This window comes from Bufo bufo, chromosome 1 (assembly GCF_905171765.1).
Source record: "Bufo bufo chromosome 1, aBufBuf1.1, whole genome shotgun sequence".
NCBI classification, from domain to species: domain Eukaryota; kingdom Metazoa; phylum Chordata; class Amphibia; order Anura; family Bufonidae; genus Bufo; species Bufo bufo.
This window is the reverse complement of record NC_053389.1, coordinates 239,614,613-239,628,292: the sequence shown is the minus strand read 5'-3', so window position 1 is coordinate 239,628,292 and position 13,680 is coordinate 239,614,613. Positions and strand designations below refer to the sequence as shown.

The 13,680-nt window shown below is 42.9% G+C and overlaps 1 protein-coding gene across 1 annotated transcript in view; it reads right to left on the bottom strand.

Moving 5' to 3' along the window:
• ST8SIA1 (ST8 alpha-N-acetyl-neuraminide alpha-2,8-sialyltransferase 1) overlaps positions 1–9,411 on the bottom strand; it is a 65,319-nt gene extending 55,908 nt beyond the window's left edge. Inside the window, exon 1 of the mRNA XM_040437673.1 lies at positions 9,064–9,411. Within this exon, the coding sequence (XP_040293607.1) occupies positions 9,064–9,248 (185 nt within the window). The 5' untranslated portion in view covers positions 9,249–9,411. The remainder of the gene's footprint in view (positions 1–9,063) is intronic.
• Positions 9,412–13,680: the final 4,269 nt, after the last annotated feature.

Sequence of the window (13,680 nt, the reverse complement as noted above, 5' to 3'; positions counted from 1 at the left end):
CCTTTCGGATTTCACCGGCCATTTTTTACAGATTTTGATTTCAAACTACTTCGCACGCATTTGGGCCCCTAAAATGCCAGGGCAGTATAACTACCCCACAAGTGACCCCATTTTGGAAAGAAGACACCCCAAGGTATTCCGTGAGGGGCATAGTGAGTTCATGGAAGTTTTTATTTTTTGTCACAAGTTAGTGGAATATGAGACTTTGTAAGAAAAAAAAAGAAAAAGAAAAAATCATCATTTTCCGCTAACTTGTGACAAAAAATAAAAAATTCTAGGAACTCGCCATGCCCCTCACGGAATACCTTGGGGTGTCTTCTTTCCAAAATGGGGTCACTTGTGGGGTAGTTATACTGCCCTGGCATTCTAGGGGCTCCCCTAATGTGTGGTAAGTAGTTTGAAATCAAAATCTGTAAAAAATGACCTGTGAAATCCTAAAGGTGCTCTTTGGAATTTGGGCCCCTTTGCCCACCTAGGCTGCAAAAAAGTGTCACACATGTGGTATCGCCGTACTCAGGAGAAGTTGGGCAATGTGTTTTGGGGTGTCATTTTACATATACCCATGCAGGGTGAGATAAATATCTCAGCAAAAGACAACTTTTCCCATTTTTTTATACAAAGTTGGCATTTGACCGAGATATTTCTCTCACCCAGCATTGGTATATGTAAAATGACACCCCAAAACACATTCCCCAACTTCTCCTGTGTATGGCAATACCACATGTGTGACACTTTTTTGCAGCTTAGATGCGCAAAGGGGCCCACATTCCTTTTAGGACGGCATTTTTAGACATTTGGATCCCAGACTTCTTCTCACGCTTTAGGGCCCCTAAAATGCCAGGGCAGTATAAATACCCCACATGTGACCCCATTTTGGAAAGAAGACACCCCAAGGTATTCAATGAGGGGCATGGCGAGTTCATAGAATTTTTATTTTTTTTGCCACAAGTTCATGGACTCAATATGCCCCTCAGCGAATACCTTGGGGTGTCTACTTTCTAAAATGGGGTCACATGTGGGGTATTTATACTGCCCTGGCATTTTAGGGGCCCTAAAGCGTGAGAAGAAGTCTGGAATATAAATGTCTAAAAATTTTTACGCATTTGGATTCCGTGAGGGGTATGGTGAGTTCATGTGAGATTTTATTTTTTGACACAAGTTAGTGGAATATGAGACTTTGTAAGAAAAAATAAAATAAAAAAATTTCCGCTAACTTGGGCCAAAAAAATGTCTGAATGGAGCCTTACAGGGGGGTGATCAATGACAGGGGGGTGATCAGGGAGTCTATATGGGGTGATCACCCCCCTATCATTGATCACCCCCCTGTAAGGCTCCATTCAGATGTCCGTATGTGTTTTGCGGATCCGATCCATGTATCCGTGGATCCGTAAAAAACATACGGACGTCTGAATGGAGCCTGACAGGGGGGTGATCAATAACAGGAGGGTGATCAATGACAGGAGGGTGATCAGGGAGTCTATATGGGGTGATCACCCCCCTGTCATTGATCACCCCCCTGTAAGGCTCCATTTAGATGTCCGTATGTGTTTTGCGGATCCGATCCATGTATCCGTGGATCCATAAAAATCATATGGACGTCTGAATGGAGCCTTACAGGGGGGTGATCAATGACAGGGGGGTGATCAATGACAGGAGGGTGATCAGGGAGTCTATATGGGGTGATCACCCCCCTGTAAGGCTCCATTCAGATGTCCGTATGTGTTTTGCGGATCCGATCCATGTATCCGTGGATCCGTAAAAATCATATGGACGTCTGAATGGAGCCTTACAGGGGGGTGATCAATGACAGGGGGGTGATCAATGACAGGGGCGTGATCAGGGAGTCTATATGGGGTGATCACCCCCCTGTCATTGATCACCCCCCTGTAAGGCTCCATTCAGATGTCCGTATGTGTTTTGCGGATCCGATCCGTGGATCCGTAAAAATCATATGGACGTCTTCATGGAGCCTTACAGGGGGGTGATCAATGACAGGGGGGTAATCAATGACAGGGGGGTGATCAGGGAGTCTATATGGGGTGATCACCCCCCTGTCATTGATCACCCCCCTGTAAGGCTCCATTCAGATGTACGTATGTGTTTTGCGGATCCGATCCATGTATCTGTGGATCCGTAAAAATCATATGGACATCTGAATGGAGCCTTACAGGGGGGTGATCAATGACAGGGGGGTGATCAATGACAGGGGGGTGATCAATGACAGGGGGGTGATGAGGAGTCTATATGGGGTGATCAGGGGCTAATAAGGGGTTAATAAGTGACGGGGGGGGGGGGGTGTAGTGTAGTGGTGTTTTGTGCTACTTATTACTGAGCTGCCTGTGTCCTCTGGTGGTCGATCCAAGCAAAGGGGACCACCAAAGGAGCAGGTATATTAGACGCTGTTATCAAAACAGCGTCTAATATACCTGTTAGGGGTTAAAAAAATCGCATCTCCAGCCTGCCAGCGAATGATCGCCGCTGGCAGGGTGGAGATCCACTCGCTTACCTTCCGATCCTGTGAACGCGCGCGCCTGTGTGCGCGCGTTCACAGGAAATCTCGCGTCTCGCGAGAGGATGCGTATATGCGTCCAGGAGGAATGAATCGACCGCCTCCAGGACGCGTTCCTGCGTTCGGCGGTCCGGAGGCGGTTAAGTCCGTCTTTGTACTTGGACTTTCAGGCCACCCTACCTGCCCCCTGAACTGTGACCTCCATAGCACTCCACTCCCTTAACAGTGTCATCCACAGTGCCCTGCCCCTTTAAAGCTGACCTACAGCAGCGAGCTGGGTTGTTATGGAAACCGGGAGTAAAACTGTGTGTATGTGGAGACTAAGGGCCTGCGAGCTTTTATTGGCTGATAAGGGACATGTGACCATGTGTATGGCAGTTGGGATCCGAAGAGAAAGACTTGAAGGCTTGTATTGGCTAATGCAGGTCATATTTTGGGAATATCTCAGGAATGGTACGTCCTAGAGAGCTGTGACCCCCACAAGATTTCTTTCCAGGTAGCCAGGGATGTGTATACCAAGTTTCGTTGAAATCGATGGTTGCGTTTTTGAGTGATCACGGAACATACATACACATATATATACGCCCTTCTTTATATATATAGGTAATTATTACCAGAAAAAGAGAGCTTAAAAGTCTAAGTACAAAGTCACTCCAGTCACCATGGAATCTGCAGAAATGACTTCCTCCTCATTTTCTTATGAGTCAAACTTCATATCTCCATGTAATGTTAAAGTCCATAAGAATGTTAATTATCCATCAGGGATCTGGGAGAAAGGCTGGTGGTGACCAATGTGATCTGCCCATCAGGAATCTGTGAGAAAGGCTGGTAATGACCAATGTGATCTGGCCATCAGGGATGTGGGAGAAAGGCTGGTGATGATGACCAATGTGATCTGGCCATCAGGGATCTGGGAGAAAGGCTTGTGATGACCAATGTGATCTGGCCATCAGGAATTTGGGACAAAGGCTGGCAGTGACATATGTGATCTGGCCATCAGGAATTTGAGAGAAAGGCTGGTGATGACCAATGTAATCTGGCCATCAGGAATCTGGGAGAAAGGCTCGTGGTGACCAATGTGATCTTCCCATCAGGAATGTGGGAGAAAGGCTGGTAATGACCAATGTGATCTGGCCATCAGGAATGTGGGAGAAAGGCTGGCGGTGACCAATATGATCTGGCCATCAGGAATCTGGGAGAAAGGCTCGTGGTGACCAATGTGATCTTCCCATCAGGAATGTGGGAGAAAGGCTGGTGATGATGACCAATGTGATCTGGCCATCAGGGATCTGGGAGAAAGGCTGGTGATGACCAATGTGATCTGGCCATCAGGGATCTGGGAGAAAGGCTGGTGATGACCAATGTGATTTGGCCATCAGGAATTTGGGAGAAAGGCTGGCAGGGACCAATGTGATCTGGCCATCAGGAATTTGAGAGAAAGGCTGGCGGTGACCAATGTGATCTGGCCATCAGGGATTTGGGAGAAAGGCTGGTGGTGACCAATGTGATCTTCCCATCTGGAATCCGGGAGAGCTGAGTGACAAACATGATCTGCCATTCATAAGTCAGCCTCTGTGGGAAGTGACCTAAGATGATACTTACATGTCAATCAACTTTCTCCAACTCCTGAATAGTAAGGACATCTGCCCAGCAGTATGAGTACAAGAATAGGGATGCACCTGTACATAACTAGGGAGCAATAACCAAAAACCTTACATTCAGGACTTTTAGCTTAGCTAAACGGGCACAAGCAGGAGCCCATTTCGGTCAGATATTCCTGGCCTAGCACATTGTTACAGGGTACTGATGTGCTATGCCAGCATTTAGCCAACCTCTGGAGGCAGAGACAGAAGCAGCAATGTGTGCTCCTGTCCATACAACATTCGCTGCTGCTCCATTGATACAATGCAGAGTCCGTACACCGTACATCACTGACAGGCAGCCATGTGCGAGAATAGTGAATTCAAAGCACGGTTGAAATCAGGACTTTGGGTGGAAATTTCTTTAGTCAAAATAAATAATTTGTTTTAATAAAATAAATGAAATAAATAATAAAACAATTACGTCAAAATCAATTAATAAAGTATAGTACAAAACTTATTTTTAGGGCATTTGGGATATTTTTTTTAGAAAGTTGAATAAAAGCTTAATAACTCTTTAAAGGGGTTATTCACAAGTCAGAGTCCATTTTACACCTGTAAAAAAAAAAAAAAAAAGAAGTTTCATCTGTGATGGGTCCATTTTTGGCCGTCTATGTGTCATCTGAATTCCATGTGTACTGTTAGGCTAGAAAAGGGATTTCCACAGCATCTTCTACCAATGGTCAGTGAAAACGACTGAAAGAACAACATCTTCAACAACGTAGTGCTTTTCATCGACCCATAGACTTTAATGGGCCACAGGGTAGTGCATGCTACCTTTCTATTTCCACTGCACCCATGATCAGTAGAAAAACAAGGATTTATGGATAACCCCACTAAAATCAATGGACACGTGCTATCCTTGGAGAACTGATCTGTGAATAAGCCCTAAGGTGGAGCTCCCCATTAATGCAGCAGACATGACCCCACCTTCGGTATGTAATATTCCTAACGCACGGCATATAACTGACAACTCTGAAGACTACAGATGTGCCGCACTATCAGATACTGCGAACCAACAGATGTGTAAGCCATATACTCAGAACATGCACATACCTGCCCTCCAGCAGCGGCTAATCCAGAGAGGGGCTGATTATCCCCCAGCCCCCTCCGGTTCATATAGCGCTGGACTAAAGGAATTTTACTGTATTAATCTAACAATTGGAGGCAGGAGCTGTGATAACAGACATGAGGGAGAGATTGGCAGGTGGCAACCGCCTCAGTGGGCTGCCCATTTACAGAATGCAGGCTGCCATAAATGAGCTGGCAAAAGGAAGTGGCCAGGAATGCGCTTTTCCTGTTGCCCTTCATCCCAGAGAGGTTCTGCAGCAGCTGAGGCATGGATTACCTCATACTGGGAGAATATGAGGGCTCCATTCCAACGACATCTTTATATGATTATAACAAACAATCTGTTGTTGACAGGAAAACACTACAAGTGATATCATGGGATGTGATCGCTGTGGTGTTTTGACGCTCTCGCTGCAGCTTCGTGGGTTTGCCACATTTACCAAAATTGGGATTTATTTGAGTTCACCTTCAGGTGAGGATGTGATAAACAAGACAATGATGCATATGTGGAAATGTATTACCGACACTGGTCATTTATTCTCTGTGAATATGGAAGAGAGAGATGAAACTGTCTCAAAGAAAAAGTCTGCTGTCCAATCACAGCACAGCTTTTATTCCTCACAGCACTCTTGAAAAATGAAAGCTGCGCTGTGATTGGTTACTAGGAGCAACAAAGACAGCTCTTCCTTGAGACAGTTTCAGAAATCTGTCTCGATTGACGGGTGCTGGTCTCAGATTCCTCCAAGGAGAGGAGACAAAGACAAAATGCACAAAGGGTTAAAAGAGGAGCGTGACATCACCTCCGGTGTCTCTGGCTTCTATCTCAGTGTCCTGTTAATGAGGGGCCTGGGGGTCTGACAATGAAGGAGAAGGGAGGGGTCAGCTCTGTCTTTGTGTATGGTGACAGGGATGGGGCTGTGGTCTTTGTGCTGGGAGCAGTAATGGATGATACTGGCTAAAGGATGCAGACTGGGAACAGCACAAGTGATGAGGGGTCAACAGGGGAGTCAATGGTGGGAGTACAGGAGTGACAGTAACAAACCGGTGGTTAAGGACCTTACAGTGGGGTGGAAATATAGGGTGTGGATGTGACAATGGGGTGAGGTGACAATCATGTAGAAGAATATACGAGGGATACAAAGAGGTGTAAATGTTATATTCAGGTGACAAAGAGAAGGGGGTGCAGCGGTGACAATGTGGTGGCAGAGACATGCAGAAGAGTATTGTGGTGACAATAAGGTGGCAATATGAGTTAAAGTGGAGTGTGGATCACCATGAGGTGTTCGTGGGGCACATAGGCCCCTAGGGGTTACAGTGAGGGGTAACTGGGAATGCATGTAATGTGAGGTGGGCAGACAGGCGAGACAGAGCCCACAAGTGAAAGTGCTTGACACTGTTCATAGCAATAGGGGCTATGCGAGGAATGGCGGGTAGAAGGTTTGGGCATCCAGATCCTGTCTGTTCTGACTGACATCCAAAGCCAAATAGAGAAGAGGACATTACTGGAGTGAAACTTCAGAAAATGCCATTTCACTTCATGTCGCTGAATGAAACTGCATCCTCACCCCTAAAGATTTCCTGTCAACCAGGGGCGGATTGGCCATAGACCTTACAGGGAAATTTCCCGTTGGGCTGATGCCTAGGGGGCCACCGGGGCCCTCCTCATGGTCGGCCAGTGGAAGTTTTTGGGGATATATTTTGTGCTGCTGGCAGTATTTTATAATGGACTGTGGTATTTGGCTCTGTTGGGGTGGTATAATGTGCCACAATATGTTATTGCTGGTTCTGCCTTTCATCAATTTGGACCCGACTACAAAACAGGGCCCCTTTTAGTATTTTTTTCCAGGGCCACTTTAAGTTCTCAGTCCGCCCCTGCTGCCAACTCCAAAACTCATCATATAATCCTTGACATGCGTCCAAAAGTTTACTGACAATTGTATAAACCCTTACAGACATGAAAGGGAACTTACTGACACACAGAGTTCCTTGCTAACACATCAGGCCCTATGGTCACAGGGCAGAGGGTGGAGGACATGGCGGGTCTAATGCTACAAAGATGACCTTACTGGGGCATTATGCCACAAAGTGGATCTTACTTATCACTGTCACATAGGGGAACTTACTGACACTTGGTTCAGACCCATTAGTGTATTGTCCACAGCTGGCAGTCTAAGGCTACTTTCACACTAGCGTTTTGGCTTTCCGTTTCTGAGATCCGTTCAGGGCTCTCACAAGAGGTCCAAAACGGATCAGTTTTGCCCTAATGCATTCTGAATGGACAAGGATCCGCTCAGAATACATCAGTTTGGCTCCGTTCCGTCTCTGTTCCGCTTTGGAGGCGGACACCAAAACGCTGCTTGCAGAGCTTTTGGTGTCCGTCTGATGGAACTGAGCCAAACGGATCCGTCCTGACACACAATGTAAGTCAATGGGGACGGATCCGTTTTCACTGACACAATATGGCACAATAGAAAACGGATCCGTCAAGGCGGATCCGTCTTGGTTATGTTAAAGATAATACAAACGGATCTGTTCTGAACGGATGCAGATGGCTGTATTGTCTGAACGGATCCGTCCATGACGGATCCGCACAAAACGCAAGTGTAAAAGTGACCTAATGTGTATGGGGAGCTCCCGCCGCCCCCGGACAGATGATGTTGGGGGAGAGAACTGAATATTTTTCCCCGATCCTTTTGTTCTCCCAGGAGATAAGCCAGCACCAGAAGTGTCTTTCAGCCCATATGTGATCACAGTCCCCACTCCACCTATCCCTCTCTTTTGCGCCCCAATGTCCTCTTTCCATGGCTTACACCCCAATATCAGCCTAATATATGTGTATGGGGGAGTCAGGAGAGATGAATATGTATGGCCGGCTTTACTGACACACAGAGGACCTTACTAACACATGGGGAGAACTAGAGCACCTTTCTGAGAAGTAGGGGAATGTACTGACACACAGGGGAACTTACTGACACATGGTGGGTCTTACAGACACACAGAGGACCTTATAAACACTTGGGGAACTTACTGACACACAGAGTACCTCACTGCCACATCAGGGAACTTACGGACACATGGAAGGCCTTACGGGCACACAGAGGACCTTGCAGACTCATGGGAGACTTACTGACACACTGAGTCCTTTACTGCCACATCGGGGAACTTACTGACACATGGGAAACTTACTGACACACTGAGTACTTTACTGCCACATCAGCAACAAGCCGAGGAGTGCACTTACACATGGGGAGCACCTTTCAGACAGGTAGGGGACTGTACTGGCACATGGAGAAACTTACTGACATGCAGAAAACCTAAATGACACACTGAGTCCTACTGACGCTGGGCTGTTCAAGGATATGGCAGTCATGAGACAGAACGAGAGATGTGTATCAGTAAATATAAATTAGAAGCGTGGGGAACACCGGTGGCTTTGGACGATTTGGAATGGGATTCTGGGGTGCAGAGAAGTTATAGGAATTGAAGTGTGAGGGTAAAGTGGAGTGAGAGATATATACTGGAGATGGGGGTGCAGGAAGGGTGATGGTGGGGTGACACTGGGGTGGATGGCATAGGAGGGATGCTGGCCTGCCTGGCACTGTGTGGGTGACGATGGCAGTGGTGAAAAGGCTGATATTGGGGTGTAGGCCATGGAAAGAGGACACTGGGGAGCAGAAGAGAGGGGGAGGGATAGGTGGAGTGGGGGCTGTGATCACATAGAGCAGCATTCCCATACCTAGAGAAGAAGGTACATGTAGGCGGGGAGGGGGTCACATAGAGATAAATATGGGGGGGTCACATAGATAGAGCTATATATGTGCAGGGGGTGGGGGTCACCGGTACCTGAATCCCTGCACCGCGCTGTGGTTCCTCGTCCAGACCCGGCCGCGCCGCAGAACCTCCCGCACCAGCTCCTTCTCATCCGGCAGCCGCTCCACCGGGAAGATGTACAACCAGCAGAGCACGGACACTGCCAGGGCACCGGCGCCCACGGGGAAACGGGTGCGGGCGCATTTCCACCTCATCATCCTGCGGCTCCTGCTTCACCTGGGGGGGCCGTGCACCATGCCGAGGAGGACCGGGGGGCCCCGGGGCCCTTACCACCCTATACTGAATGCCCCGTAGATTCCAGCAGAATGAACTGCAGCATCCCCATCCTTGAAAGTGCAGAACAGAGAGCCGCTACCTCCTCCTCCTGAGCCCGAGGACTCCGCCCCCCTGCGCCTGGGAGCTCTGGCCCCTCCCCCCGTGCCCCAAATCTGCTGCTGGCGCCTCCATTGTGCTGCGGACCCCAAACCATACCCCACAGACCACCGCTGCCGGCCTGACAGTACATCTCTCTATACACCGGTCATATACAACATTACACAGCTCTATAAACCTGTGCTATATAATAGTACATGTCTCTATACACCTGAATATATAACATTATACAGCTCTATACACCTGTGCTATATAATAGTACCTTTCTCTATACACCTGAATATATAACATTATACAGCTCCATACACCTGTGCTATATAATAGTACATTTCTCTATACACCTGAATATATAACATTATACAGCTCCATACACCTGTGCTATATAATAGTACATTTCTCTATATACTGGTGATAACATTATACAGCTCCATACACCTGTGCTATATAATAGTACATTTCTCTATACACCTGAATATATAACATTATACATCTCCATACACCTGTGCTATATAATATTACATTTCTCTATACACCTGAATATATAACATTATACAGCTCCATACACCTGTGCTATATAATAGTACATTTCTCTATACACCTGAATATATAACATTATACAGCTCCATACACCTGTGCTATATAATAGTACATTTCTCTATATACTGGTGATAACATTATACAGCTCCATACACCTGTGCTATATAATAGTACATTTCTCTATACACCTGAATATATAACATTATACAGCTCCATACACCTGTGCTATATAATAGTACATTTCTCTATATACTGGTGATAACATTATACAGCTCCATACACCTGTGCTATATAATAGTACATTTCTCTATACACCTGAATATATAACATTATACAGCTCCATACACCTGTGCTATATAATAGTACATTTCTCTATACACCTGAATATATAACATTATACAGCTCCATACACCCGTGCTATATAATAGTACATCTCTCTATATACTGGTGATATATAACATTATACAGCTCCATACACCTGTGCTATATAATAGTACATTTCTCTATACACCTGAATATATAACATTATACAGCTCCATACACCCGTGCTATATAATAGTACATTTCTCTATACACCTGAATATATAACATTATACAGCTCCATACACCTGTGCTATATAATAGTACATCTCTCTATATACTGGTGATATATAACATTATACAGCTCCATACACCTGTGCTATATAATAGTACATTTCTCTATACACCTGAATATATAACATTATACAGCTCTATACACCTGTGCTATATAATAGTACATTTCTCTATACACCTGAATATATAACATTATACAGCTCTATACACCTGTGCTATATAATAGTACATTTCTCTATACACGTGAATATATAACATTATACAGCTCCATACACCTGTGCTATATAATAGTACATTTCTCTATACACCTGAATATATAACATTATACAGCTCCATACACCTGTGCTATATAATAGTACATTTCTCTATACACCTGAATATATAACATTATACAGCTCCATACACCTGTGCTATATAATATTACATTTCTCTGTACACCTGAATATATAACATTATACAGCTCCATACACCTGTGCTATATAATAGTACATCTCTCTATACACCGGTCATATACAACATTACACAGCTCTATAAACCTGTGCTATATAATAGTACCTTTCTCTATACACCTGAATATATAACATTATACAGCTCCATACACCTGTGCTATATAATAGTACATCTCTCTATACACCTGAATATATAACATTATACAGCTCTATATACCTGTGCTATATAATAGTACATCTCTCTATACACCTGAATATAAAACATTATACAGCTCCATACACCTGTGCTATATAATATTACATTTCTCTATACACCTGAATATATAACATTATACAGCTCCATACACCTGTGCTATATAATAGTACATTTCTCTATACACCTGAATATATAACATTATACAGCTCCATACACCTGTGCTATATAATAGTACATTTCTCTATACACCTGAATATATAACATTATACAGCTCCATACATCTGTGCTATATAATAGTACATTTCTCTATACACCTGAATATATAACATTATACAGCTCCATACACCTGTGCTATATAATAGTACATTTCTCTATATACTGGTGATAACATTATACAGCTCCATACACCTGTGCTATATAATAGTACATTTCTCTATACACCTGAATATATAACATTATACAGCTCCATACACCTGTGCTATATAATATTACATTTCTCTATACACCTGAATATATAATATTATACAGCTCCATACACCTGTGCTATATAACAGTACATCTCTCTATACACCTGAATATATAACATTATACAGCTCCATACACCCGTGCTATATAATAGTACATTTCTCTATACACCTGAATATATAACATTATACAGCTCCATACACCTGTGCTATATAATAGTACATTTCTCTATACACCTGAATATATAACATTATACAGCTCCATACACCTGTGCTATATAATATTACATTTCTCTGTACACCTGAATATATAACATTATACAGCTCCATACACCTGTGCTATATAATAGTACATCTCTCTATACACCTGAATATATAACATTATACAGCTCTATATACCTGTGCTATATAATAGTACATCTCTCTATACACCTGAATATAAAACATTATACAGCTCCATACACCTGTGCTATATAATATTACATTTCTCTATACACCTGAATATATAACATTATACAACTCCATACACCTGTGCTATATAATAGTACATTTCTCTATACACCTGAATATATAACATTATACAGCTCCATACACCTGTGCTATATAATAGTACATTTCTCTGTACACCTGAATATATAACATTATACAGCTCCATACACCTGTGCTATATAATATTACATTTTTCTGTACACCTGAATATATAACATTATACAGCTCTATACACCCGTGCTATATAATATTACATTTCTCTATACACCTGAATATATAACATTATACAGCTCCATACACCCGTGCTATATAATATTACATTTCTCTATACACCTGAATATATAACATTATACATCTCCATACACCTGTGCTATATAATATTACATTTCTCTATACACCTGAATATATAACATTATACAGCTCCATACACCTGTGCTATATAATATTGCATTTCTCTATACACCTGAATATATAACATTATACAGCTCCATACACCTGTGCTATATAATATTACATTTCTCTATACACCTGAATATATAACATTATACAGCTCCATACACCTGTGCTATATAATATTACATTTCTCTATACACCTGAATATATAACATTATACAGCTCCATACACCTGTGCTATATAATATTACATTTCTCTATGCACCTGAATATATAACATTATACAGCTCCATACACCTGTGCTATATAATAGTACATTTCTCTGTACACCTGAATATATAACATTATACAGCTCCATACACCTGTGCTATATAATAGTACATTTCTCTATACACCTGAATATATAACATTATACAGCTCCATACACCTGTGCTATATAATAGTACATCTCTCTATACACCTGAATATATAACATTATACAGCTCCATACACCTGTGCTATATAATAGTACATTTCTCTATATACTGGTGATAACATTATACAGCTCCATACACCTGTGCTATATAATAGTACATTTCTCTATACACCTGAATATATAACATTATACAGCTCCATACACCTGTGCTATATAATAGTACATTTCTCTATATACTGGTGATAACATTATACAGCTCCATACACCTGTGCTATATAATAGTACATCTCTCTATACACCTGAATATATAACATTATACAGCTCCATACACCCGTGCTATATAATAGTACATTTCTCTATACACCGGTCATATACAACATTATACAGCTCCATACACCTGTGCTATATAATATTACATTTCTCTATACACCTGAATATATAACATTATACAGCTCCATACACCCGTGCTATATAATAGTACATTTCTCTATACACCGGCCATATATAACATTATACAGCTCCATACACCTGTGCTATATAATAGCACATTTCTCTATACACCTGAATATATAACATTATACAGCTCCATACACCTGTGCTATATAATATTACATTTCTCTATACACCTGAATATATAACATTATACAGCTCCATACACCTGTGCTATATAATAGTACATTTCTCTATACACCGGTCATATACAACATTATACAGCTCTAT